This window comes from Carcharhinus amblyrhynchos, unplaced genomic scaffold (genome assembly GCF_965287045.1).
Source record: "Carcharhinus amblyrhynchos unplaced genomic scaffold, sCarAmb.v2.hapA scaffold_76, whole genome shotgun sequence".
Lineage (NCBI taxonomy): Eukaryota > Metazoa > Chordata > Chondrichthyes > Carcharhiniformes > Carcharhinidae > Carcharhinus > Carcharhinus amblyrhynchos.
Genome location: NW_027649816.1, coordinates 291,692 through 316,414, shown reverse-complemented (window position 1 = coordinate 316,414; position 24,723 = coordinate 291,692). Strand labels below are relative to the sequence as shown.

General features: G+C 47.1%; 1 protein-coding gene across 1 annotated transcript in view; it reads right to left on the bottom strand.

The window, feature by feature from the left end:
• LOC145337798 (dynein axonemal heavy chain 6-like) overlaps positions 1-24,723 on the bottom strand; it is a 785,492-nt gene that overhangs the window by 631,686 nt on the left and 129,083 nt on the right. The window contains exons 10-13 of the mRNA XM_080182651.1: positions 21,447-21,672; positions 17,899-17,935; positions 8,111-8,211; positions 110-282 (exon numbers count right to left, since the gene is read on the bottom strand). Coding sequence (XP_080038777.1) covers positions 110-282; positions 8,111-8,211; positions 17,899-17,935; positions 21,447-21,672 — 537 coding nt within the window. The remainder of the gene's footprint in view (positions 1-109; positions 283-8,110; positions 8,212-17,898; positions 17,936-21,446; positions 21,673-24,723) is intronic.

The following is a 24,723-nucleotide window of genomic DNA, read 5'->3' as shown; positions in this document are numbered from 1 at the left end:
CCAGGTGAAAAATTAGCAATTTTTTAAAAACTATTCACTGACCACAAAAACCACAAAATCACTAAAGTCACTCAGAAAGTTTCCAGAGACAAAGAAGGGGAGAACCTACCTGGTTCTGATATAATTGATCTTGACCAAACAGTATGTCAGGGTCAAACAAAAGCTTTCTCTTCTTTAACCTCTTTGTTTGCACCTCCTGATTATCAGTAAGCTTCAGTTCATACACAGACTGGGAGTTAAACATGGACAAGCGAGGCTCATCAACAAAGGAAATCAGTTTGGCTAAAATGATAACAGTAGATAGGGGAAGAGTTAGGTTTGATAAAGAATGAGTGATTATATCATCAAATGAAATAATCCCCTGATTAAATACTCTCTCATCATGAGTATTCAACTCTTCTTGTCTAAGTCACAATACTTCAGAGATAACAAGTGTTGTTTTTTATTTAACTTCAGTCTTCTCATTAGATATTTCCACAGGTTTGAGCATCTGCCACTTTCCTCACCTATGTTCCTCAGATGCAAGCTCTGACAGTGATTGCTGGAAGACAGATCCTTCCAACAGCAAAAGAACAACAAGGCAGCTGGAGCAGATGGAATTCCCACCAAAGCATTAAAGTGTAGCGAAGAAACACTATTGACGTGAACACACAACACAATTTCCCTTATCCCAGGAGACTGTCACGTTGGAAGGTCTGCAGTGTTTACGCCCCGCTTGCATCTCCCAGCACCTGATTTCTAGCAAAGACAATTTACATAGTCATTTTAATATTATTTAAATATGATTAGCGGGCCCAGGACTGATGTTTCTGGGCCCGCTAGCATCTTTTATTTATTTGCGTACTAGTCACAGTAGACTTACGTTACGTGGCAGCACGGCGGCTCAGTGGTTAACCGTGCTGCCTCACAGTGCCAGGGCCACAGGCTCAATTCCCGGCTTGGGTCACAGTCTGTGTGAAGTCTGCACGTTCTCCCCATGTCTGTGTGGGTTTCCTCCAGGTGCTCTGGTTTCCTCCCACATTCTGAAAGAGGTGCTGGTTAGGTGCATTGACCCAAACAGGCGCTGGAATGTGGCAACTAGGGGAATTTCACAGTAACATCATTGCAGTGTTAATGTAAGCCTTAATTGTGATTAATAAATAAACTTTATTAACACGGCAATGAAGTTACAGCGAAAATCCTCGCGTCGCCACACTCCGGCACCTGTTCAGATACATTGAGGCAAAATTTAGCATGGCCAATGCACCTAACCAGCACATCTTTTGAACTGAGGGAGGGAACTGGAGCACCCAGAGAAAACCCATGCAGACACAGGGAGAACATCCAAACTCCACACAGTGACCCAAGCTGGGAATCGAATCCAAGTCCAGGGCACTGTGAGTCAGCAGTGCTAACCACTGTGCCACTGTGTATTTCACTCCAACAAGGATCACAGTAGCTCCCCACTTTTGGGGAGCTTGCAGCCCAACTCCGCTGGAGTGAAGGAGGGCAGTCAGGGCCCCATAGGGTCATACAGCAGGCAGGGGATCCCTGGGCACTGGCAGTCTGGCAGTGCCAGTCTGTGTCCCCTGACATTGCCCAATGCAAGGGGTCACCTTGGTACTGCCCCCCCCCCCAAACAGTGGGCAGAGCCAAAAGGGTGAGGCCTAATAGGGGCAGGGCTGTTGAGGCGGGGCCTCTGGGGATGATCTACAGGGTTGGGGGGGTTCCCGCTGCCAATCTGCATAGGGATCGGTGGCGGAAGCAGGGAGAGCAGCAGTCGGCGCAGGCTGGTGGGGGAGGTCAGCTGGGAGAGTCGGTCAGCCTACTAGGGGGTGGGTACTGTGGGAGGGCGTTGATATTGTGGGGACATGGGTGTTACTTTTGGGGGATTGGAGGTGGCAGTGGGTCAATCAGGATGGTGTCAGAGGCCTGCCCCTGGGAATGGTCGGGGGAGGGGCAGCGACCAGGCCGTGAGAGGGTGGCGGGCCGGCCTTGCAGGGGTCTAGGGCTGGCCAGTGACTGAGCTGGCCAATCGGGAAGACCATCAGTGTGGGGCCACTGCGCACGTGCCGATCTCAGCACTGACAGATCAGCACATGTGCAGTGGCCCATTCAGCATGCTGACTTCAGCCTCTCCAGTGGCAATAGGCATTGCCCACTGAAATCTAATGAGATTTATGCTGGTGGTCTCTGCAGTACACACAGTGTGAGATTCTTCTCCGAATTCCCACTGGAAAAAAACAATGTGAATCACTCCAGTTTTCCCACAAAAATTCTACCCATGATGTAACTGGAATCACTAAGATATGGTTAAAGGAGGGACAGGAGTGGCAGCCTAACATTCCAGGATAACGTTGTTTTCGATGGGACATAAGGGGAAGTAAAAGGGACACACTGCTGATCAGGGAGCACATCACGGCTGGATTGAGGGAGGAACATTGGAGCGATCTTCTAGTGAGGAATTATGGGTGGAGCTGAGAAACGAAGGGTGAAATCACAATGTTAAGAGTACTGTAGATCTCCCGACAGCCAGCAGGAGACAGACGAGCAGTTGTGTAGTCAGATACTGGAAAGGTTTGAAAAAAGCTGAGTACTTGTGGTGGGTGACTTTAACTCCTCCATATTGACTGAGAATCCCTTACAGCCAGGGGCTCGGATAGACAGCAATTTGTGAGATGTGTCCAGGAGGGCTTTTTGATACAGTATATTGACAATCCAACTAGAAAGGGGGCCATACTAGACTTGGTATTGGGGAATGTGTTGGCCAGATGATTGGTGTTTCAGGAGGCAGCATTTTGGGCTTAGTGACCATAATTCCATAAGATTTCAGGTAGTCGTGGATAAGGACAAGAGTGGCTCTCAGGTCCGGGTGCTTAATTGGGCGAAGGCCAATTACATCCAAATTAGACAAGAACTGGGGAATGTGGATTGGAAGCAGCTATTTCAGTGCAAATCCACATCTGTTATGTCGGAGGCTTTCAAAGGCCAGTTGATTGAATTGCAGACAGGCATGTCCCTGCAAAAACAAAGGATAGAAATGGCAGGATTCAGAAATGTCAATATATCAAAGGAAGAAGTCATAGAATCGTAGAGTGCAGAAGGAGTCCATTCGGCCCATTGAGTCTGTACTGACAACAATACCACCCAGGCCCTATCCCCATAACCAAACCCTTCATATTTAACACACTAATCCCGCTAACCTACACATCCAGGACACTAAGGGACAATTTAGCATGGCCAATCAAGCTAACCCGCTAGTCTTTGGATCAAGTGTAGAGTATCCTAAATTGCATTAAGATAAGCAAGTCCCTGGGGCCAAATGGGATCTATCCCAGGTGACTGCAGGAGGCAAGGAAAGAAATAGCTGCGGCATTAATAGATATCTTCACATCCTCTTTAGCCACAGGCAAGGTTCTAGAGGACTGGAGAATGTTGTTCTCTTGTTTAAGAAAGGAAGCAGGGATAATCCAGGAAATTACAGGTGGGTGAGCCTGACATCAGTGGTGGTGCAACTTTTGGAAAAGATACGAAGGGACAGGATATTTGCAAATTTGGAAGAAAATGGACTTGTTAGTAATAGGCAGCGTGGTTTTGTACAGGGAAGGTCATATCTCACCAATTTGATTGAAATTTTTTGAAGAGATGACAACGATAATTGATGGGGGAAAGGCTGGGGATACAGTTTATGTGGACTGTTTCATTAGGCATTTGACAAGGACCCATGTGGCAGACTGATACAAAAACTAAAATCACATGAGATTCAGGGTGGGCTGGCTAGATGCATGCAGAACTGGCTTCATCGCTGCTGTCCTCGACTTGACATGTATGCTCAAGCCATCAGGAGATGCGTCAACACCAAATTCATCAGCCACACTCACAAAACAGCCCCGAACACCAACTAAGCACATTGCAACTCCATCCGCGCTCTCAAGACCAACCGCAACATTGTCATCAAACCAGCAGACAAAGGAGGGGCCATCGTCATCCTGGACAGAATGGATTACTGCAAAGAAGTGTACCAACAACTAAACAATGAAGAACACTACAGACAGTTACCTGCAGATCTGACCAAAGAACACACCCATCAACTCAACACTCTGATCAAGACCTTTGATCTGGACCTTCAGAGCACCCTCTGTGCTCTCATCCCACGTACTCCCCGCACTGGAGATCTTGATTGCCTCCCAAAGATACATAAGGCAAACACACCCATCCCATCGTATCGGGCAATGGAACCCTATGCACGAACCTCTCCGGCTACATCGAGGGCATCCTGAAAAACCTATCATACAAAGAACCCCCAGCTTTTGTCGCGATACTACGGACTTCCTCCAGAAACTCAGCACATTTGGAGCAGTTGAACCAGAAGCACTCCTTGTCACAATGGATGTCTCGGCATTTTACACCAACATGCCCCACGATGATAGCATTGCTGCAACTGCCTCAATACTCAATGCCGACAACTGCCAGTTTCCAGATGCAATTTTAAAATTCATCCACTTCACCCTGGACCACAATGTCTTCACCTTCAACAACCAATTCTTCATCCAGACAGATGGTACAGCCATGGGGACCAAATTCGCACCTCAATATGCCAACATCTTCATGCACAGGTTCAAACATGGCTTCTTCAACGCACAGGACCTTCAACCGATGCTATACACTAGATACATCAATGACATTTTCTTCCTTTGGACTCATGGTGAAGAATCACTGAAACAACTATATGATGCCATCAACAAGTTCCATCCCACCATCAGACTCACTATGGACTATTATCCGGAATCGGTCACATTCTTGGACACACGCATCTCCATTAAGGACGGTCACCTCAGCATCTCACTGTACCGCAAACCCATGGATAACCTCACGATGCTCCACTTCTCCAGCTTCCACCCTAAACACATTAAAGAAGCCACCCCCTACGGACAAGCCCTCCGTAAACACAGGATCTGCTCAGATGAGGAGGATCACAACAGACACCTCCAGATGCCCTCATAAGAGCAGGATATGGCGCTCAACTCATCGATTGACAGTTCCGGTACGCCACAGCGAAAAACCGCACCGACCTTCTCAGAAGACAAACATGGGACACGGCAGACAGAGTACCCTTCGTCGTCCAGTACTTTCCTGGAGCGGAGAAGCTATGACATCTCCTCCGGAGCCTTCAACATATCATTGATGAAGATGAACATCTAGCCAAGGCCATCCCCACACCCCCACTTCTTGCCTTCAAACAACCGCGCAACCTCAAACAGACCATTGTCCGCAGCAAACTATCCAGCCTTCAGGGGAACAGTGACCACGACACCACACAACTCTGCCACAGCAACCTCTGCGAGAAGTGCCGGATCATCGATATGGATGCCATCATCTCACATGAGAACACCATCCACCAGGTACACGGTACATACTCTTGTAACTCGGCCAACGTTGTCTACCTAAAACGCTGCAGGAAAGGATGTCCCGAGGCTTGGTACATTGGGGAGACCATGCAGCTGCTACAACAACGGATGAATGAACACCACTCAACAGTCACCAGGCAAGACTGTTCCCTTCCTGTTGGGGAACACTTCAGCAGTCACGGGCATTCGGCCTCTGATCTTCGGGTAAGCATTCTCCAAGGCGGCCTTCACAACACATGACAGCGCAGAGTCGCTGAACAGAGACTAATAGCCAAGTTCTGCACACATGAGGACGGCCTCAACCAGGATCTTGGGTTCATGTCACACTATCTGTAACCCCCACGACTTGCCTGGACTTAACAAAATCTCACTAACTGTCCTGTCTGGAGACAATACACATCTCTTTAACCTGTGCTTAATGCTCTCTCCATTCACATTGTCTATACTTTTAAGACCTGATTAGTTCTAAAGACTTGCATTCCAATCATTATGCTGTAAATGGAGTTTGTGCCTTTATATGCCCTGTTTTGAACAGAACTCCCAGCCACCTGACGAAGGAGCAGAGCCCCGAAAGCTGGTAGCGTTTGCTACCAAATAAACCTGTTGGACTTTAACCTGGTGTTGTGAAACTTCTTACTGTGGTCATCATAGAAAGTAGAGAATAGAGGTGGAAGGATGTTTTTCAGAGTGGAGATCTGTAGCCAGTGGTGTTCTGCAGGGATCAGTGCTGGGACCTCTGTTGTTTGTTGTATACATAAATGGTCTGGAGGAAAATGTGGGGGGTCTGATTAGTAAGTTTTCAGATGACACAAAGATTGGTGGAGTTGCTGATAACGCCCGGGATTGTCAGAGGATACAACAGGATATAAATAGATTGGAGACTTGGGCACAGAAATGGCAGGTGGAATTTAATCTGGACAAATGCAAGGTGATGCCTTTTGGAGAATCAAATTTGGGTATGAATTATACTGTAAATGGCAGAACCCTTTGGAACATTAACATCCAAAATGGGGGCAGAGACCAGAGCGTGCGGGTCCACAATTTCCTAAAAGTGGCAATACAGGTGGACAAGGTGATTAAGAAGGCATATGGCCTTCATCAGCCGGGGCACTGGGTGCAAGAGTTGGGAAATCATGTTGCAGCTATATAAAACCTTGGTTATGTCGCATTTGGAGTGTTGTGTGCAGTTCTGGTCACCACACTACCAGAAAGACATGGAAGCTTTGGAGAGAATGCAAAGAAGGGTCTTCAGGATGTTACCTGGTCTTGAGGGTGTTGGCGATGGGGATAGGTTGAATAAACTAGGATTGTTTTCACTGGAAAGACAGAGGCTGAGGGGAGACCTGATAGAGATTTACAAAATTATGAGAGGCATAGATAGGGTGGATAGTCAGAGGATTTCTTCCCATGGTGGAAGTGTTAATTACAAGGGGGCAAAGGTTCAGGGTGAGAACCAATAGGAAGAAAGTTTAAGGGAGACGTGCGGGTGAAGTTTTTCATGCAGAGTGGTGGGTGCCTGGAACACGCTGCCAGAGGAGGTGGTGGAATCAGGTACATTAGTAAGGTTTAAGAGGCATCTGGATGGGCATATGAATAAGGAAGGAATAGAGGGATACAGACCAAGTAAGGGCAGAAGGTTTTTTTTTAGTTTAGTTAGGGCATCATGATTGCATAGGCTCAGAGGGCCAAAGGGCCTGTTCCTGGGCTGTACTTTTCCTTGTTCTTTGCAAACTGTCATCAATACCTTCAATGAGGTGTAAGAGAGCACAAGCCTTATGCTGAACATCCATAAGCAAAGGTCCTCTACCAACCTGCCCCCACCACACAGCACTGTCCATGGTTACCAAAATCCACGACGATGCCTTTATTCAACTGTAGGACATGGGCATTGCTGGCTGGTTAGCATTTATTGCCCATCCCTACTTACCCTTGAAAATGCTGCAGTTCACATGCTGTGGTTGACCCACAATGTCATTAAGGAAGGTATTCCAGGGTTTTGACCCAGTAACTTCAAAGGGATGGGCATATATTTCCAAGTCAAAATGGTGGATGGCTTGGAGAGGAGCTTGTAGGTGATGGTATTCCCAAGTATCTACTGCCCTTGTCCTTGAAGATGGAAGTGGTTGTAGTTGAATTAACCCTTTTTCACATCTATTTATGTTTTTAAAATCCAAGGGCAGGAACGGGAATAAATGCTGGTTCAGCCAGAGATGCCCACATCCCATAAATACATTTAAAAGAAGGTAATGATAGCCTCACGGACATTAGTGAAGCAGATGGGCTTTCATAACAAACAATGATAGTTGCAATGGTCACAATTCCTGAGACTAGCTTTCAATTGCAGATTTGTTAACTAAATTAAAATTCCACCCTCTGCTGTGGTAGGATTTGAACCCTTATAGATAGAACCTCAGCTTGGGCTTCCGGATCACTAGCCCAATGATATTGTTACTACACCAGCATTTCCCCTAACTAGGCCAAATCGGTCATTTATAAAGATTTATCATTAGTTCCTTGCTTTTGTATTCAATGCCCTCCTTATGAAGCCAAGTGTTCCAAATGCTTTCTGAACTGCTTTTTCAACTTGCCCCCTGCCACCTTAAGGACTTGTGAATATATTTATACATATGTAATCACATGTGTGCATCTGCACTTGTGTGTTTGCATTCTGTGAATAAATTTAACATAGGAAACTATATATTTGCCAATTATTTGCTCCTTACCAACAATATCTTCCAGGACTCCAATCGTATTTTGTACGTGCGCCAACAAATCTTCTGATGTGGGGATCAAGGTAAAGTGTACAGGATTCTTGAACTCTGATCTAGAAGTTGAAAAATGCACAGGTACATCACATCAACAAAACGGAATCCATTCCTGTTGTCTCATCACAAGTTTGAAAAATCCAGTGATTATCTTGAATGAATGCCTCACAAATTCAGCTGGAGAACCAGACAGGCCTGCAGATCGTAGAATCATAGAAACCCTACAATGCAGAAGGAGGCCATTTGGCCACTGAGTCTGCACCAACAACAATCTTTCCTAGGCCCTATCCCAGAAACCCCACATACTTACACACTAATCCCTCTAACCTACATACCTCGGGACACTAAGGAGCAATTTAGCATGGCCAATGCACCAAGCCCGCACATCTTTGGACCATGGGAGGAAACTGGAGCAACCAGAGGAAATCCACGCAGATACGGGGAGAACATGCAAGCTCCAGACAGACGATGACTCAAGATGGCAATTGAACCCGGGTGATCAGGTTAAGGCCTATATTCTAACATATTCTTACTGTGAGGTAACTTCTTGCTGTGTTTACCCCAGTCCAACGCCGGCACCTCCACATCGTTCTAACACATCCTGCAGAGGGATAGCTCTGATCCCCTTTCTAGATTGGAATAATGCTACTCCACCTGGTAAGTTGACACACTGAGGTACATTACACTCAGTGCATGGAAATAGTTATAGACGATCTGTCATAGGTCGTTAAAATATGTGAAATGAGTTAGATTTAAGGTCCCAATGCTTCCAGTTTTTGATCCTGCTCCAATATTCAGTCAGATAGTGGAGCTGTTCTTTGATCTTGGAGCTTTATTAGCATAGCTCTCTCCTTAGCCAGTAACTTGATTTAATTTGATTTATTATTAGTATACAGTGAAAATATTGTTTCTTGCGTGCTATACAGGCAAAGCATACATTCATCGAGAAGGAAACAGGAGAGTGCAGAATGTAGTGTTAGAGTCATAGCTAGGGTGTAGAGAAAGATCAACTTAATGCAAGGTAAATCCAATCAAAAGTCTGATGGCAGCAGGGAAGAAGCTGTTCTTGAGTCCGTTGGTACATGACCTCAGACTTTTGTATGTTTTTCCCAATGGAAGAAGGTGGGAGAGAAAATGTCCGGGGTGTATGCGGTCCTTAACAATGCTGGCTGCTTTTCCAAGCCAAGTGGGAAGTGTGGACAAAGTTAAGGATGGGAGGCTGGTTTGTGTGATGGATTGGGCTACATTCACACAACTTTTTGGGACATCACTGTTGAGGATCATTGTGGAGGAGGTGTTGTTGCCAATCTTTCCTGTGGGTTAGGAAGTTCAGGATCCAGTCACAGAGAGAGGAGCTGAAGCCCAGGCCACGGAGTTTGGAGATAAGTTTTGTAAGAATAATAGCAGCAGGCTCATCACCCATCACCACCTATCACTGCTGGAAAATGACCAGTTTGCTAAGCATGGCCTCTCCCCATGCTGGCCTCCTCTATCAGTACCCATTCACATCCATCGTTCCCCAAGCTCCTTTGCTTGAATTTTCAAATTCAAATCCTAAATACTGATTGTGGGTGGGGTTTGGTGGGTAGGTGTTTGTGTGAATTACAGTCACAAAATACTCAGAATCCCCAACACTATCTGTCACACATCACTCTGTCCATGATGGTATTTGTAGGAATGATCTCTGCACAGCCCTTGTGGAAACAATATCCCATCTTCACATTGAGGATACTCTCCAATGTGTTGTATGACACTATGACTGTGCGAAATGAGAGATATTTCAAACTGATCTAGCAGCTCAAGACTGGACATCCAAGAAGCCATCAGCAGCAGCAGAATTACATCTGTAATCTCATGGCCTGCTGTAGCCCTCACTCTACCATTACCCCGAAGCCGGGGGATCAACCCTGGTTCATTGAAGAATTCAGGAGGGGCATGCCAGGGGCAACACCAGGATACCTAAAAATGAGGTGACGTTATAACACAACAAAGCATGCTAAACAGCAGGAGCAGCATGCAACAAACAGAACTAAGCGATCCCACAACCAACAGGTCAGATCTAAGCTCTGCAATCCTTCCACATACAGTCATGAATGGTGTACAATGAAGCAACTCACAGGAGGAGGAGGGTCCACAAATATCCACAAATGATGGAGGAGCCCAGCACATCAGTGCAAAGGTCAAGGCTGATTGGCAACAATCATCAGTCAGAAGTGCCAAGCGAGTGATCCATTTCAGCTACTCCTGAGGTGCCCAACAACACTGATGTCCTTCTTCAGCTAATTTGATTCACTCCATATAATATCAACAAATAGCTGAAGGATCAATAGTACTGAAGGCTTGTGCCCCAGAACTAGCTGCACCCTTAGCTACAATGTCCCAGGACAGACTCAACATTGGCATCTACCCGGCAATGTGGATACCTGCCTAGGTATGTCCCTGTACACAACAAACAAGACAAATCTAGCCCGGCCAATTACCACCCTATCTACTCTCGATCATTAGTAAAGTGATGGAAGGGGTCATCGACAGTGGTATCAAGCAGCACCTGCTCAGCGAGTTTGGTATCTTTACAATATTTAAGATTTACAATGTGTTGATGTCATGGAAGATATTGGCTGGTATTTTATGACCTTGCTCGGGTAAGGCTCATAAAATCCCACCCGAGGCCAATGAATAATTCCGTTCTGTGAGCCTCGCCTGCCTCGAAAATTCTGGCCATTGTGTCTAGTTTGGGTTTACCAGGGCCACTTAGCTCCTGTCCTCATTACAGCCTTGGTTCAAACTTGGACAAAGAAGCTGAACTCCAGAGGTGAGTTGAGAGTGACAGACCTTGACATCAAGGCTGCATTTGACCAGTAGTGGCATCAAGGAGCCCTTGCAAAACTGGAATCAATGGGAATCAGCGGGAAAGTTCTCCTCTGGTTGGAATCAGACTTGGCACAAAGGAAGATGGTTGTGGTGGTTGAAGGTCAATCATCTCTGACCACTGCTCCTTGATACTGATTGGTGTTACCATCACTGAATTCCCCATTGTCAACATCCTTGGGGTTACCATTGACCAGAAACTCAACTGGACTCACCATATTAACACAGTGGCGACAAGAGCAGGTCAGAAGCTCAGAATACTACAGCAAGTAACTCAAGTCCTGTCTTCCCAAAGCCTGTCCACCATCTACAAGGCACAAGTCAGGAGTGTGATGGAATACTCCCCACTTGCCTGGATGGGTGCAGCTCCAACAACACTCAAGAAGCTTGACACCATCCAGGACAAAGCAGCCCCACTTGATTGACACCACATCTACAAAGATTCAATGCCTCCATCACCAATGATCAGAAGCAACAGTGTGTACTGTCTACAAGATGCATGGCAGCAATTCACCTTCCAAACACACAACCACTTCCATCTAGAAGGACAAAGGGCAGCGGATAAATGGGAACACCACCACCTGCAAGTTCCCCTCCTGACTTGGAAATAAATCACCATTCCTTTGCAGGCACTGGGTCAAAATCCTGGAATTCCCTCCCTAATGGCATTGTGGGTCAACCCACAGAACAGGGACTGCAGCATTTCAAGAAGGCAGCTCACCACCACCTTCTCAAGGACAACTAGGGATGGGCAATAAATGCTGGCCATCCAGTGACACCCATGTCCCACGAATCAATTTAAAAAAAGTCCCAGAACATCACTGCAGGGGTCCCTCAGGGTGGTTTCCTAGATCTAAACATCTTCAACTTCAATGTCCTTCTTTCCATCATAAGGTCAGAAGTGAAAGTGTTCACTGATAATCACAGAATATTCAGCACCATTCAAGCCTTCCTCAGATATTGAACCAGCCCACACCCATATGCAGGATCTGGACAACACTCAGGCTTAGACTGATAAATAGAAAGTTATATTTATATCACACTAGTGCCAGGCAATGACCATCTCCAACCATCTCACCAATGGCATTAGCGTTACTGAATATCCCACTATCAACATCCTGGGGGCTACCATTGACCAAAAACTAAGCTGGGCTAGACATATAAATACTGTGGCTACAAGAGCAGGTCAAAAGCTGGCAATCCTGTGATGAATAATGCATCCTGACTCCCTAAAGTCTGTCCACCATCTATAAGTCAGGAGCGTTATGGAATACCCTCCACTTGCCTGGATGAGGGCAGCTCTTAGGAAGGTGAAGGAGAAAGCACCCCCTTCAACATTCACTCCCGGCACCACCAATGCACAGTGATAGTGGTGTACGTCATTTGCAACATCCACTGAAGCAACTAATCAAGGTTTCATAGAATCATAGACCCCTACAGTGCAGAAAGAGGCCCTTTGGCCCATCGATCTGCACTGACCACAATCCCACCCAGGCCCTACCCCATATCCCTGCACATTTACCCACTAATCCCTCTGACCTATGCATCCCAGGACACGAAGGGGCAATTTTAGAATGGCCAATCAACCTAACCCGCATATTTTTGGACTGTGGGAGGAAACCGGAGCACCCGGAGGAAACCCATGCAGACAGCATTCTTCATGCTGTTTCATGTTGTTCTTCGACAGCACCTTGCAAACCTGCCACCTCTATCATCTCGAAAGAGGAAGGCAGCACATCATGGAAATACTACTACCTGCAAGTTCCCCTCCAATCCAACTCCATCCTGACATGAGAATAAAGCCATTCTTTAACTGTCACTGAACCAACATCCTAAAACCCTCTTCCCAGCACTGCTGTGGGTGTACGTACACCACATGGAGTGCAGCAGCTCAAGAAGATGGCTCACCACCAGCTTGATGTGGAGATGCCAGCGTTGGACTGGGATAAAGAAGTCTGACAACACCAGGTTTAAGTCCAACCGATCGGTTGGACTTAAACCTGTTGTTGTCAGGCTTCTTACTGTGGTCACCACCAGCTTCTCATGGGTAGTTGGTGATTGATAATAAATGTTGGTCTAACCAGCAACAACCACATCCCATGAAATAACTTGTAAAAATGCCCGGTACAGAAGCTGCCCATTTCCAGGAAATACGCAATGGGAGTCGCTGTTAGGGCTTCCTGCTTAGCTCTTACAATTGGGATGGCAATGGAAGTCAGAGATAGGGAGAGGTCAAAGTGTTTTTTGTGGGTTTTCTGCTCTTCTTGGCATCAAAAGGAAAGTTAACGGGTAGCAAGCTGTGTCAGTCTCCTTCACTTGCGTCCACTCTCTCCTCTCTAAGGGAAAGGTTTCAGTCTCTGTCTCTGTTCCAGTCTTTCCTCTCTAAGGGAAAGGTTTCCATCTGCCTCCGTTCCACTCTCTCCTCTCTAAGGGAAAGGTTTCAGTCTCTGTCTCCATTCCACTCTTCCCTCTCTAAGGGAAAGGATTCAGTCTCTGTCTCCGTTCCACTTTCTCCTCTCTAAGGGAAAGGTTTCAGTCCCTGTCTCTGCTCCACTCTCCTCTCTTTGGGAAAGGTTTCAGTCCCTGTCTCCACTCCACTCTCTCCTCTCTAAGGGAAACATTTCCATCTCCTCTGTCTCCGCTCCACTCTTCCCTCTCTAAGGGAAAGGTTTCAGTCACTGTCTCCGTTCCACTCTCTCATCTCTAAGGGAAAGGATTCAGTCTCTGTCTCCGTTCCACTCTCTCATCTCTAAGGGAAAGGTTCCAGTCTCTGTCTCCATTCCACTCTCTCCTCTCTAAGGGAAAGGTTTCAGTCTCTCTCTCTGCTCCACTCTCTCCTCTCTAAGGGAAAGGTTTCAGTCTCTCTCTCTGCTCCACTCTTTCCTCTCGAAGGGAAAGGTTTCCATCTCCTCTGCCTCCGCTCCACTCTCTCCCTTCTAACGGAAAGGTTTCAGTCTCTGTCTCCGTTCCACTCTCTCCTCTCTGAGGGAAAGGTTTCTGTCTCCTCTGTCTCCGTTCCGCTCTCTCCTCTCTAAGGGAAAGATTTCCGTCTCCTCTGTCTCCACTCCACCATCTCCATAAGAAATAGGAAGTAGGAGCAGGAGTAGGCCATCTAGCCCTTCGAGCCTGCCCCGCCATTCAATAAGATCATGGCTGATCTGTCGTGTCTCAGTTCCACATTCCCGCCCTCTCCCCATAACCCTTAATCCCCTCGCTTATCAAAAACCCATCAATCCGCGTCTTAAAAATATTTAGCGAGGCAGCTTCCACCACCTCAACGGGCAGAGAATTCCAGAGATTCACCACCCTTTGAGTGAAGAAGTTCCTCCTCAACTCCATTCTAAACCGCCCCCCCTTTATCCTGAGGCTGTGCCCCCTAGTCCTACTGTCCTTTCTGAGCGGGAAGAGCCTCTCCACCTCTATCCTATCCATCCCATTCATCATCTTATACGTCTCAATGAGATCTCCCCTCATTCTTCTAAACTCTAACGAGTACAAGCCTAGTTTATTCAGCCTCTCCTCATAGCTCAACCCCCTCAACTCCGGTATCAGCCTAGTAAACCTCCTCTGCACTCCCTCCAAGGCCAAAATATCCTTGCGTAAGTACAGCGACCAAAACTGCACACACTACTCCAGCTGCGGCCTCACCAATGCCCTATACAGCCGCAGCAAGACCTCCCTACTTTTATATTCAATCCCCCTCGCTATGAAGGCCAGCATCCCATTAGCCTTCCTGACCACCTGCTGCACCTGTAGGCTGGGTTTTTACGACTCATGCACAAGGACCCCGAGGTCCCTCTGCACCGTCGCCTGCTGCAGTTTTTCGCCACATAAGTAATAGTCCTTCCTACCATTATTCCTACCAAAGTGGACCACCTCACACTTGCCAACATTAAATTCCATTTGCCAGTTCCTGGCCCATTCGCCCAGCCTATCTAGACTCTCCACACCCTCCTTGCAATTTGCCGTTCCACCAATCTTGGTGTCATCAGCAAATTTCGACACCATACACTCGGTTCCCTCCTCCAGATCATCTATATAAATGGTAAATAGCTGAGGCCCCAGCACCGACCCCTGGGGCACTCCACTAGTAACCATCCGCCAATCCGAATAGCACCCATTAACCCCCACTCTCTGCCTCCTATTTGACAACCAGTCCTCTATCCACGCTAACACCCTACCCACAACTCCATGTCCCTTGACCTTCTGCAATAACCTCTTGTGAGGTACCTTGTCAAACGCCTTCTGAAAATCAAGAAAGACCACATCCACCGGCTCTCCTCTATCCACCGCCCTAGACACATCCTCATAGAACTCCAATAAATTTGTCAGACACGACTTCCCCTTAACGAAACCGTGCTGCGTCTGCTCTATCAAGCAATTCCCCTCAAGATGCCTCGCTATTTCCTCCTTGATGACGGATTCTAACATTTTACCTACAACAGACGTTAAACTAACCGGCCTATAATTCCCTGCCTTTTGCCTGCCACCCTTCTTAAACAACGGCGACTCAGAGGAAAAGTCACAGTTTCTTCGCCATTCAGGCCACCGAGATGAAACTGTCGCAGTTTGTTGACAGCAATCTTGGACCTCACTGTCTAAACTGCTTGTTCAATATAATAGCTTGTAATGACCAACAGACAGCTCCTGGCGTACATAAGTCATTTGAGTACTTCTTGTAGGCCATGCATCCCTAATCCACAGGGCAGGTCGAATTAAACCACATACCTTCAGTCTTGTTTACCTTGCCTTCTCCAACTCTACATCCCAGGCCTTCCCTTGTGTTCTACCCAACCTGACCTACTCCACAATCTGTCACTCAATAAAAAACATGGCTGATCTGGTTGGGATCTCAATGCCATTTTCCTGTTTGCCTTCCTCCCACCCCCACAGAACCTCGGTTCTGCTGTCTCTTGAAAAATTATCCAACTTTGTCTTGAATAAATGAAATGACGCAGCCTCCGCTGCTTCCTGAGGAAGAGAATTTCACATGCCAACAACATTCTGAAACGCCAAAGATCCTGACGTCAGCAGGATGAGCGGGAACCCCCACATGCACGCATTGCTGGGAGATTTCTGAAAAGACCTCCCAACATGTAGATCAATGCCATCCAAACCCTACGGACATCACTGGCCTCATCACTGGCCCCCACAAACCCCACGGACATCACTGGCCTCATCACTGGCCCCACGGACATCACTGGCCTCATCACTGGCCCCCACAAACCCCACGGACATCACTGGCCTCATCACTGGCCCCCACAAACCCCATGGACATCACTGGCCCCCACAAACCCCACACACATCACCAGCCTCATCACTGGCCCCCACAAACCCCACACACATCACCAGCCTCATCACTGGCCCCCACAAACCCCACACACATCACCAGCCTCATCACTGACCCCCACAAACCTCCCCACATACATTCCTGGCCCCCATAACCACCCCCCTTCCCCCCCACATACATCGCTGGCCTCCACATTCCCACCAGGTATTGCTGGCCAGCTAATCGATTAGGAGCCCTGAGTATTGCACCCCCAATGGACACAGCTGTCTATTGAATGGTAGCCAATCAGCACCCGAAGGGATACATGACACTCAATGCAGCCTTCAAAAGTTCTCACAAGTATTTGTTGCCAAAGGGCCCTTGACAGGCTACATTCACTGCACCTCCATTTCCCTCATAAGCCAGAGCTGTATATAAGCTGCAGGAATACAGATGTTTCAGGCACGATAGAAACTTATGCAAAGAATAAGGAGGACTAAAAGCGGTCATGAAAAAACATTAGCCAGCAGGAAGGACTTAGTGGATAATGAATCTGGGAAAGGGTGTATAAATAGTTTGAATCATGTTGAAATCAAAAAGGAGGAGATATTAGGGTTCTTGAGGAACATTAAGGTAGACAAGTCCCCAGAGCCTGATAGGATATACCTCACCCAGAGAGCTGTGAGAAAATAGAAGCCCCCCCTCCCCCGACCCCAGATACCACTAGTCCATGGGCCAGCAGCTGAAGACAGCAAGTGGAAGACCACCAGGCATCTCCAAGGCCTGCCTGCAACATCCCCCACACTCTGCTAGCAACACTTACCTCCTCACGCCAGATCAAGGCTGCCACACCAGGTTCAGGCTTTTATATACCTACTCTGATTCGCATCAAAATGACATCACACCAAAGAGGTGGGAGACACAGTAAGCGGAGATTGCTATGTCCATCCTGATACTGACATGCTCAGTTATTTACAGTCATGTTAATCAATGGCCTGCTGGTTTTCTGCACACTCCCGGCAGCACCATTCTTCTCCAGTAGGGATTTGCATGCGGGTCATAAAAGCTCGCGAGGAACCAACGAAATGACCGATATGCGCATCTCCCGGCCCGACCTGCCAGGAAATTTGCAGGTCGCGTTGGGTGAATCAGGCCCGTGGTCTCTGAACACAACCTTGTACAACTTTCCTACTTTTGTACTCTGTTCCCCTACAATAACTGACAACATTTATTTGCCTTCCGTTCCCTTGCTGTATCAATATACTAACATTTTGTGATTTATGTACAAGGACACCCAGATCCCTCTGTGCCTCTGAGTTCTGCAATCCCTCTCCACTTAAATCAGATACTGTTTTTCTATTCTTCCTGCCAAAGTGAACAAGTTCTCTTTTTCTCGTATTATACCAATTTTTTGCCCACTCATTTAACCTTCCTTCATCTCTTTGCAGGCCTTTTACCTCCCCCTCACCTGTAAAAAGTTCCTTGACACTTCCTGCAAACATTACATTCTAATCCTTTGCCTAGTGCCTGTCAACCATGGGAAGTGCTTTAGATGGTTAATTACGATAAAGGTCCAGAACAAATGCATGTCATTACTTTTGTCATTTACCTGTCATCCAAGAATCCTTTCACTTCCATTTCACTTTCTATAAAAAAAAAACAATGACATCAAAAACGTGTAGAGGCAACTTCACTAAATACAGCCACTGAGCAAATAACTAATCATTATTTGTTCATCTCATTGCTTCCTAAAAGCAGTCTATGGTTGCGACTGTAAATAAATGACCTGCTGTACTCAGAACAGATCTCTCAACTTCAGCCACCCACCAAAATATAGGCTAAGACAGTTACACACACAAGTACACACCACAAACAATTCACTGACATAGAACATGCCAACACAGACATTCCTAATAACCACCAGCCACACCAACATACACACACCCAGAAAAACACACATGAACATCCTTTCTTCTTATTGGTCTTTCAAGGTAAAGATGGGTGTTTGATTGGGTTCTAGTCACCCTGTTACAGAAAGGATATTATTAAACAAGAAAGAGTGCAGACAAGATTTACTAGGATGCTACGGGGACTTGATGGATTGACTTATAAGAGAGGCTGAATAGAATTGGACTTTTTTCTCTGGAGCCTAGGAGGCTGAGGGGTGATCTTAAGAACATAAGAACATAAGAAACAGGAGCAGGAGTAGGCCACCTCGCCCTTCGAGCCTGCCCCGCCATTCAATAAGATCATGGCTGATCTGTCGTGGCTCAGTTCCACATTCCTGCCCTCTCCCCATAACCCTTAATCCCCTCTCTTATCAAAAACCCATCAACCCGCGTCTTAAAAATATTTAGCGAGGTAGCCTCCACCACTTCAACGGGCAGAGAATTCCACAGATTCACCACCCTTTGAGTGAAGAAGTTCCTCCTCAACTCCGTTCTAAACCGCCCCCCCTTTATCTTGAGGCTGTGCCCCCTAGTCCTACTGTCCTTTTTGAGCGGGAAGAGCCTCTCCACCTCTATCCTATCCATCATCTTATACGTCTCAATGAGATCTCCCCTCATTCTTCTAAACTCTAACGAGTACAAGCCTAGTTTATTCAGCCTCTCCTCATAGCTCAACCCCCTCAACTCCGGTATCAGCCTAGTAAACCTCCTCTGCACTCCCTCCAAGGCCAAAATATCCTTGCGTAAGTGCGGCGACCAAAACTGCACACAGTACTCCAGCTGTGGCCTCACCAATGCCCTATACAGCAAGACCTCCCTACTTTTATATTCAATCCCCCTCACTATGAAGGCCAGCATCCCATTTGCCTTCCTGACCACCTGCTGCACCTGCAGGCTGGGTTTTTGTGACTCATGCACAAGGACCCCGAGGTCCCTCTGCGCCGTCACCTGCTGCAGTTTTTCGCCACGTAAGTAATAGTCCTTCCTACCATTATTCCTACCAAAGTGGACCACCTCGCACTTGCCAACATTAAATTCCATTTGCCAGTTCCTGGCCCATTCGCCCAGCCTATCTAGATCCTTCTGCAGACTCTCCACACCCTCCGCGCAGTTTGCCGTTCCACCAATCTTGGTGTCATCAGCAAATTTCGACACCATACACTCGGTTCCCTCCTCCAGATCATCTATATAAATGGTAAATAGCTGAGGCCCCAGCACCGATCCCTGGGGCACTCCACTAGTCACCAACCGCCAATCCAAATGGCACCCATTAACCCCCACTCTCTGCCTCCTATTTGACAACCAATCCTCTATCCACGCTAACACCCTACCCCCAACTCCATGCCCCCTTACCTTCAGCAATAACCTCTTGTGAGGTACCTTGTCAAACGCCTTCTGAAAATCAAGAAAGACCACATCCACCGGCTCTCCTCTATCCACCGCCCTAGACACATCCTCATAGAACTCCAATAAATTTGTCAGACACGACTTCCCCTTAACGAAACCGTGCTGCATCTGCTCTATCAAGCAATTCCCCTCAAGGTGCCTTGCTATTTCTTCCTTGATGACAGATTCTAACATTTTACCTACCACAGACGTTAAACTAACCGGCCTATAATTCCCTGCCTTTTGCCTGGCACCCTTCTTAAACAACGGCGTAACATTAACCTTTTTCCAATCTTCCGGCACTTCCCGGGAATCCAGCGACGTTTGGAAAATAACCACCGAGGCATCCACTATCACCTCCGCCATTTCTTTCAGAACCCTCGGATGCATTCCATCCGGTCCTGGGGACTTGTCCACAATCAGTCCCTCCAGTCTGTCGAGCACCGCCTCTCTAGTAACAATAATGTCATTGAGACCCTCCAGTCCTACCACCTTTCCATCGCTAACACCCGGCAAATTATTCACGTCCTCCTCCGTGAAGACCGAAACAAAAAAGTTATTCAAGACCTCAGCCATTTCTCCATCCCCTACCACTAAGTCCCCCCTCTCATCCTCTGGGTCCAACGTTCACCCTAGCCAGCCTCTTCCTTTTTATGTATTTATAAAAACTCTTGCTGTCCTTTTTTATATTAAGTGCTAGCCCAGCTTCATAGTTTCTCCTACCCTTCTTTATCAACTTAGAGAGGTCTATAAAATAATGAGGGGCACTGTTCAGCAAGATAGTCAATATCTTTTCCCAAAGGTAGGGGAGTCCCAAACTAGAGGGCATAGGTTTCAGGTGAGACAGAACAGATACAAAAGTGTCCACAGGAGCAATTTTTTTCATGCGGAGTGGTGAGTGTCTGGAACAAGCTGCCAGAGATACTGGTAGAGGCCGGTCCAATTCTGTCTTTTAAAAAGCGTTTAGACAGTTACATGGGTAAGAGAGGGACAGAGGGATTGGACCAAACGTGGGCAATTGGGGCTAGCTCAGTGGTTAAAAACTGGATGGCATGGACAACTTGGACTGAAATTGCTATAAACCTCTATGACTCTATGGTGGGGACCAGCAGTGATCCTTGCCAGTAAGAATCTTCACCAGCAAGGCTGGAAAGCCAAGTGAAGCCGGACAACAGCACCCAGAGCTCACAAAACAAATTGAAATCAGGTGATGAATATTTAAATCAGCCTCGTGCCCAGCTGATCACCCACAAAAAATAGCTCAGAAAGATTGCAACCTGCTAGACGATGGCTGCGAATTGGAGTTTTTCCCCTCCCGCTGAAATTTCCTGCCTTGTTACACTACTCAGCCAGCACCCATTACTTAGAATAATCATGAAAATCAGTTGTGTAAAAGCCTTAAAGACAAAATAAATCCTGAAGAGGGAATTAGAAAGGGTGTGAGAAGAGATGGGGGGGGTGCTTGTAGACTGATTGCTCCATGCCTTCATGTTGATTCTCCACAGGAGCTATAGTCTATAAGGTAATATTCGCAGGCTCGAAGGGTCAAATGGCCTCCTCCTGCTCCTATGTTCTATTACATTGCATCAAGCAGAGTTATTAACGTATTTCAGACAGAATATAATCACAATGAGGTATTGTTCACTACCTACAGTCAGGCAGCCTGACATCCCTTGTTCCTTCTTTAACTATGTGACCGAGTAAATCAGTCACTATACGACTATAGTACACACTCCCCTGGCAGTCAAACTGCAGAGGTAACTAGGGGTCACCTTATTTTTGAAAGGAGTGATGGATTTTACAGGAAGATCAGCTATCGTACCTGTGGTGCCTGGCAATCTACAATCCGTTTCTCTCCAATCTTCAGAAGTACGTGATTGCTCAATGGTCGTCCCACCTTTCACGTGGCACATGTGATTATAAGCTCGGCACTTAGCCTTTGTTCTACCTTGACTAGGGATTTCACGTTTCGATGGAATGTCAAGGATTAGATTTACGATAAAGACTGGCGCAATTTTCTGCATCTGTTCTTCAATGGCTTTCATTATCTGCAGAACATGTATAAAGCACACATCATTTAGCAGGTTAGTATCATATAACATGGAGTAGCATTTACTGGGTCCGAATGACACCCCAAAACAAAAGGTAGAGCTCTGGACAGCCAATGTTGGTCAGGTGGCAATTTTCCAGGATATTGACTCAGAAGGGTTCATATGTTCAACAATCTCTGTAGTGAATGAACAGTCAGCAATCACCCAGTCATGTTTCACCAGGTAGGAACAACAAAAAATTGTTTTGAAAGTGGTGTATAAAGAGAAATAAAGGGCCTGATTTTTGCTTCTAAGGAGGGTAGCTCAAATCCAGAAATCCTCCCACTTGCCACAACCATCTTTGGAGAAAATGCCCCACATATCCCCCGATATGTGTTTGGGGGCATTGGGATTGGCTGCTCTGGGATGGAGTCCAGTCGTCTGACTCAGGTCAAAGGCAGCCACAGACACATGCTGAGGAGGGCTATTTAAAAGGCCACCTTCATCCTCTGGAACTTTGTTGCAGTTATTTCCTTACATTTTAGACCCTGAATCCTTGAGCCCTCACATCCCATTGCATAAGAACACACAGGAAACATCAGCAGTGGGCCAACAGAACCTTCAAGCCTGCCTGCCATTCAGGCTGATAAATGCCACTCTCATTCCTTGATCTAGCAAATATTTAACCACCTCCACTTTGAACACTTCCAATGATCCAGCGTCAACCACTCTTTGGGGCACAGAATTCCAGAGAATCACCACCCTCTATGAGAAGAAATTTCTACGCATCTCAGTTTTATATCACCAGCATTTTATCTTGTAGCTATGTCCCCTTGTTTGAAACCCTCCCACCAGTGAAAACATCTCACCATCTACTCTGTCAATTCCTCTCAGGATCTTAAATATTTGAATAAAGTCACCCCACATCCACCCAGGAAGTGCCCCTGCCATCCAAGCTGCATCTTGCCAACACATGCCCTTAAACCACATTCATTATCCCTTATATCCCCCAGATTAACTTATTATCAACTCATGCCACCAATGCCTTCAACCCATCACCTTTTCCCTTTATATCCTCCATGGTAACTCAGATTGTATCTGCCATGGGCAAATCTAAGCAACTGTTGTGAGATGAAATAAGAAATAAGTCTAAAAATCTATTACAGCCCAAATTACATGACAAATGACTCCATTCATAAAACCGTATTCAAACTTCGAAATCCACTAAAGTACATGGTCCCAAATAAATACAAACATCTTTATAAATGACCCCAAATCAAAGGCAACTAACATTTTAATAATAGCTGTGAGTTGTCAAGCAAGCTACTGATGTAGGACAGCTACTGAGATAATTGTAGGTTGTGGAAGCAGCTCATTAAGAATGTAGGAATAAGTGGCATTGTGGTGATGTCACTTGTGATGACTTCAGCCAAGCTGATGAGGTTGGCTTGCTAGAGTATGAACTGTGTGATGAGTCCCAAGCGCATGCCATCCAAGACCTCAGAACAGTCGTGCTCAACCCCGAGTGCGCACGCGGTCTCGAGATGGCGCAGGCGTGCAGTGGGATCCCGCCTGAGTGTTCCCCTGCTCAGTCGGAATTCCACATTGGCCCAAAGCCTAGACCTCCCCCTTCCCTGGGTCAGCTGCCCCACTGCATGTGTTGCCTTGCGGAACTGTCCTCCGTGCCCTTTTCCACCACACAGAGGCATTTCCTGTACGGGCTGCTGCTGCACACCTTTCACTACCATGTCCTCGCCTGTCACCCGGATAAACCTTGGCGGGCCTTGTTGCCGCCGGGCGGTGGAGGTCCCCAGTGGGGGTTCCTCTACGGAGGGATCTCCCCCAATTACCTCAGGGACCTGGGGTGGAGGGTGCTGCACGCGGCGGTGCTGTACAACCGTAGGTTTTTCCGGTACACAGGCTCCCGAGACTGCCCTTTCTGTGAACATAAGAACATAAGAAATAGGAGCAGGAGTAGGCCATCTAGCCCTTCGAGCCTGCCCCACCATTCAATAAGATCATGGCTGATCTGTCGTGGCTCAGTTCCACTTTCCCGCCCTCTCCCCATAACCCTTAATCCCCTCTCTTATCAAAAACCCATCAACCCGCGTCTTAAAAATATTTAGCGAGGCAGCCTCCACCACTTCAACGGGCAGAGAATTCCAGAGATTCACCACCCTTTGAGTGAAGAAGTTCCTCCTCAACTCCGTTCTAAACCGCCTCCCCTTTATCTTGAGGCTGTGCCCCCTAGTCCTGCTGTCTTTTTTGAGCGGGAAGAGTCTCTCCACCTCTATCCTATCCATCCCATTCATCATCTTATACGTCTCAATGAGATCTCCCCTCATTCTTCGAAACTCTAATGAGTACAAGCCTAGTTTATTCAGCCTCTCCTCATAGCTCAATCCCCTCAACTCCGGTATCAGCCTAGTAAACCTCCTCTGCACTCCCTCCAGGGCCAAAATATCCTTGCGCAGATGCGGCGCCCAAAACTGCACACAGTACTCCAGCTGCAGCCTCACCAATGCCCTATACAGCTGCAGCAAGACCTCCCTACTTTTATATTCAATCCCCCTCGCTATGAAGGCCAGCATCCCATTCGCCTTCCTGACCACCTGCTGCACCTGCAAGCTGGGTTTTTGCGACTCATGCACAAGGACCCCGAGGTCCCTCTGCACCGTCGCCTGCTGCAGTTTTTCGCCACGTAAGTAATAGTCCTTCCTACCATTCTTCCTACCAAAGTGGACCACCTCACACTTGCCAACATTAAATTCCATTTGCCATTTCCTGGCCCGTTCGCCCAGCCTATCTAGATCCTTCTGCAGACTCTCCACACCCTCTGCACAATTTGCCTTTCCCCCAATCTTGGTGTCATCAGCAAATTTCGACACCCTGCACTCGGTTCCCTCCTCCAGATCATCTATATAAATGATAAATAGCTGTGGCCTCGAGGAGTCCGTGGACCATGTCAACGGTTTATGTTATCGATTGCACACCCTTTTTGGTTTTCTGAAACACCTTTTACTGATGTTTTGTTTGCACCTCAGTCCCACACTCCTGATCTACTGGCAC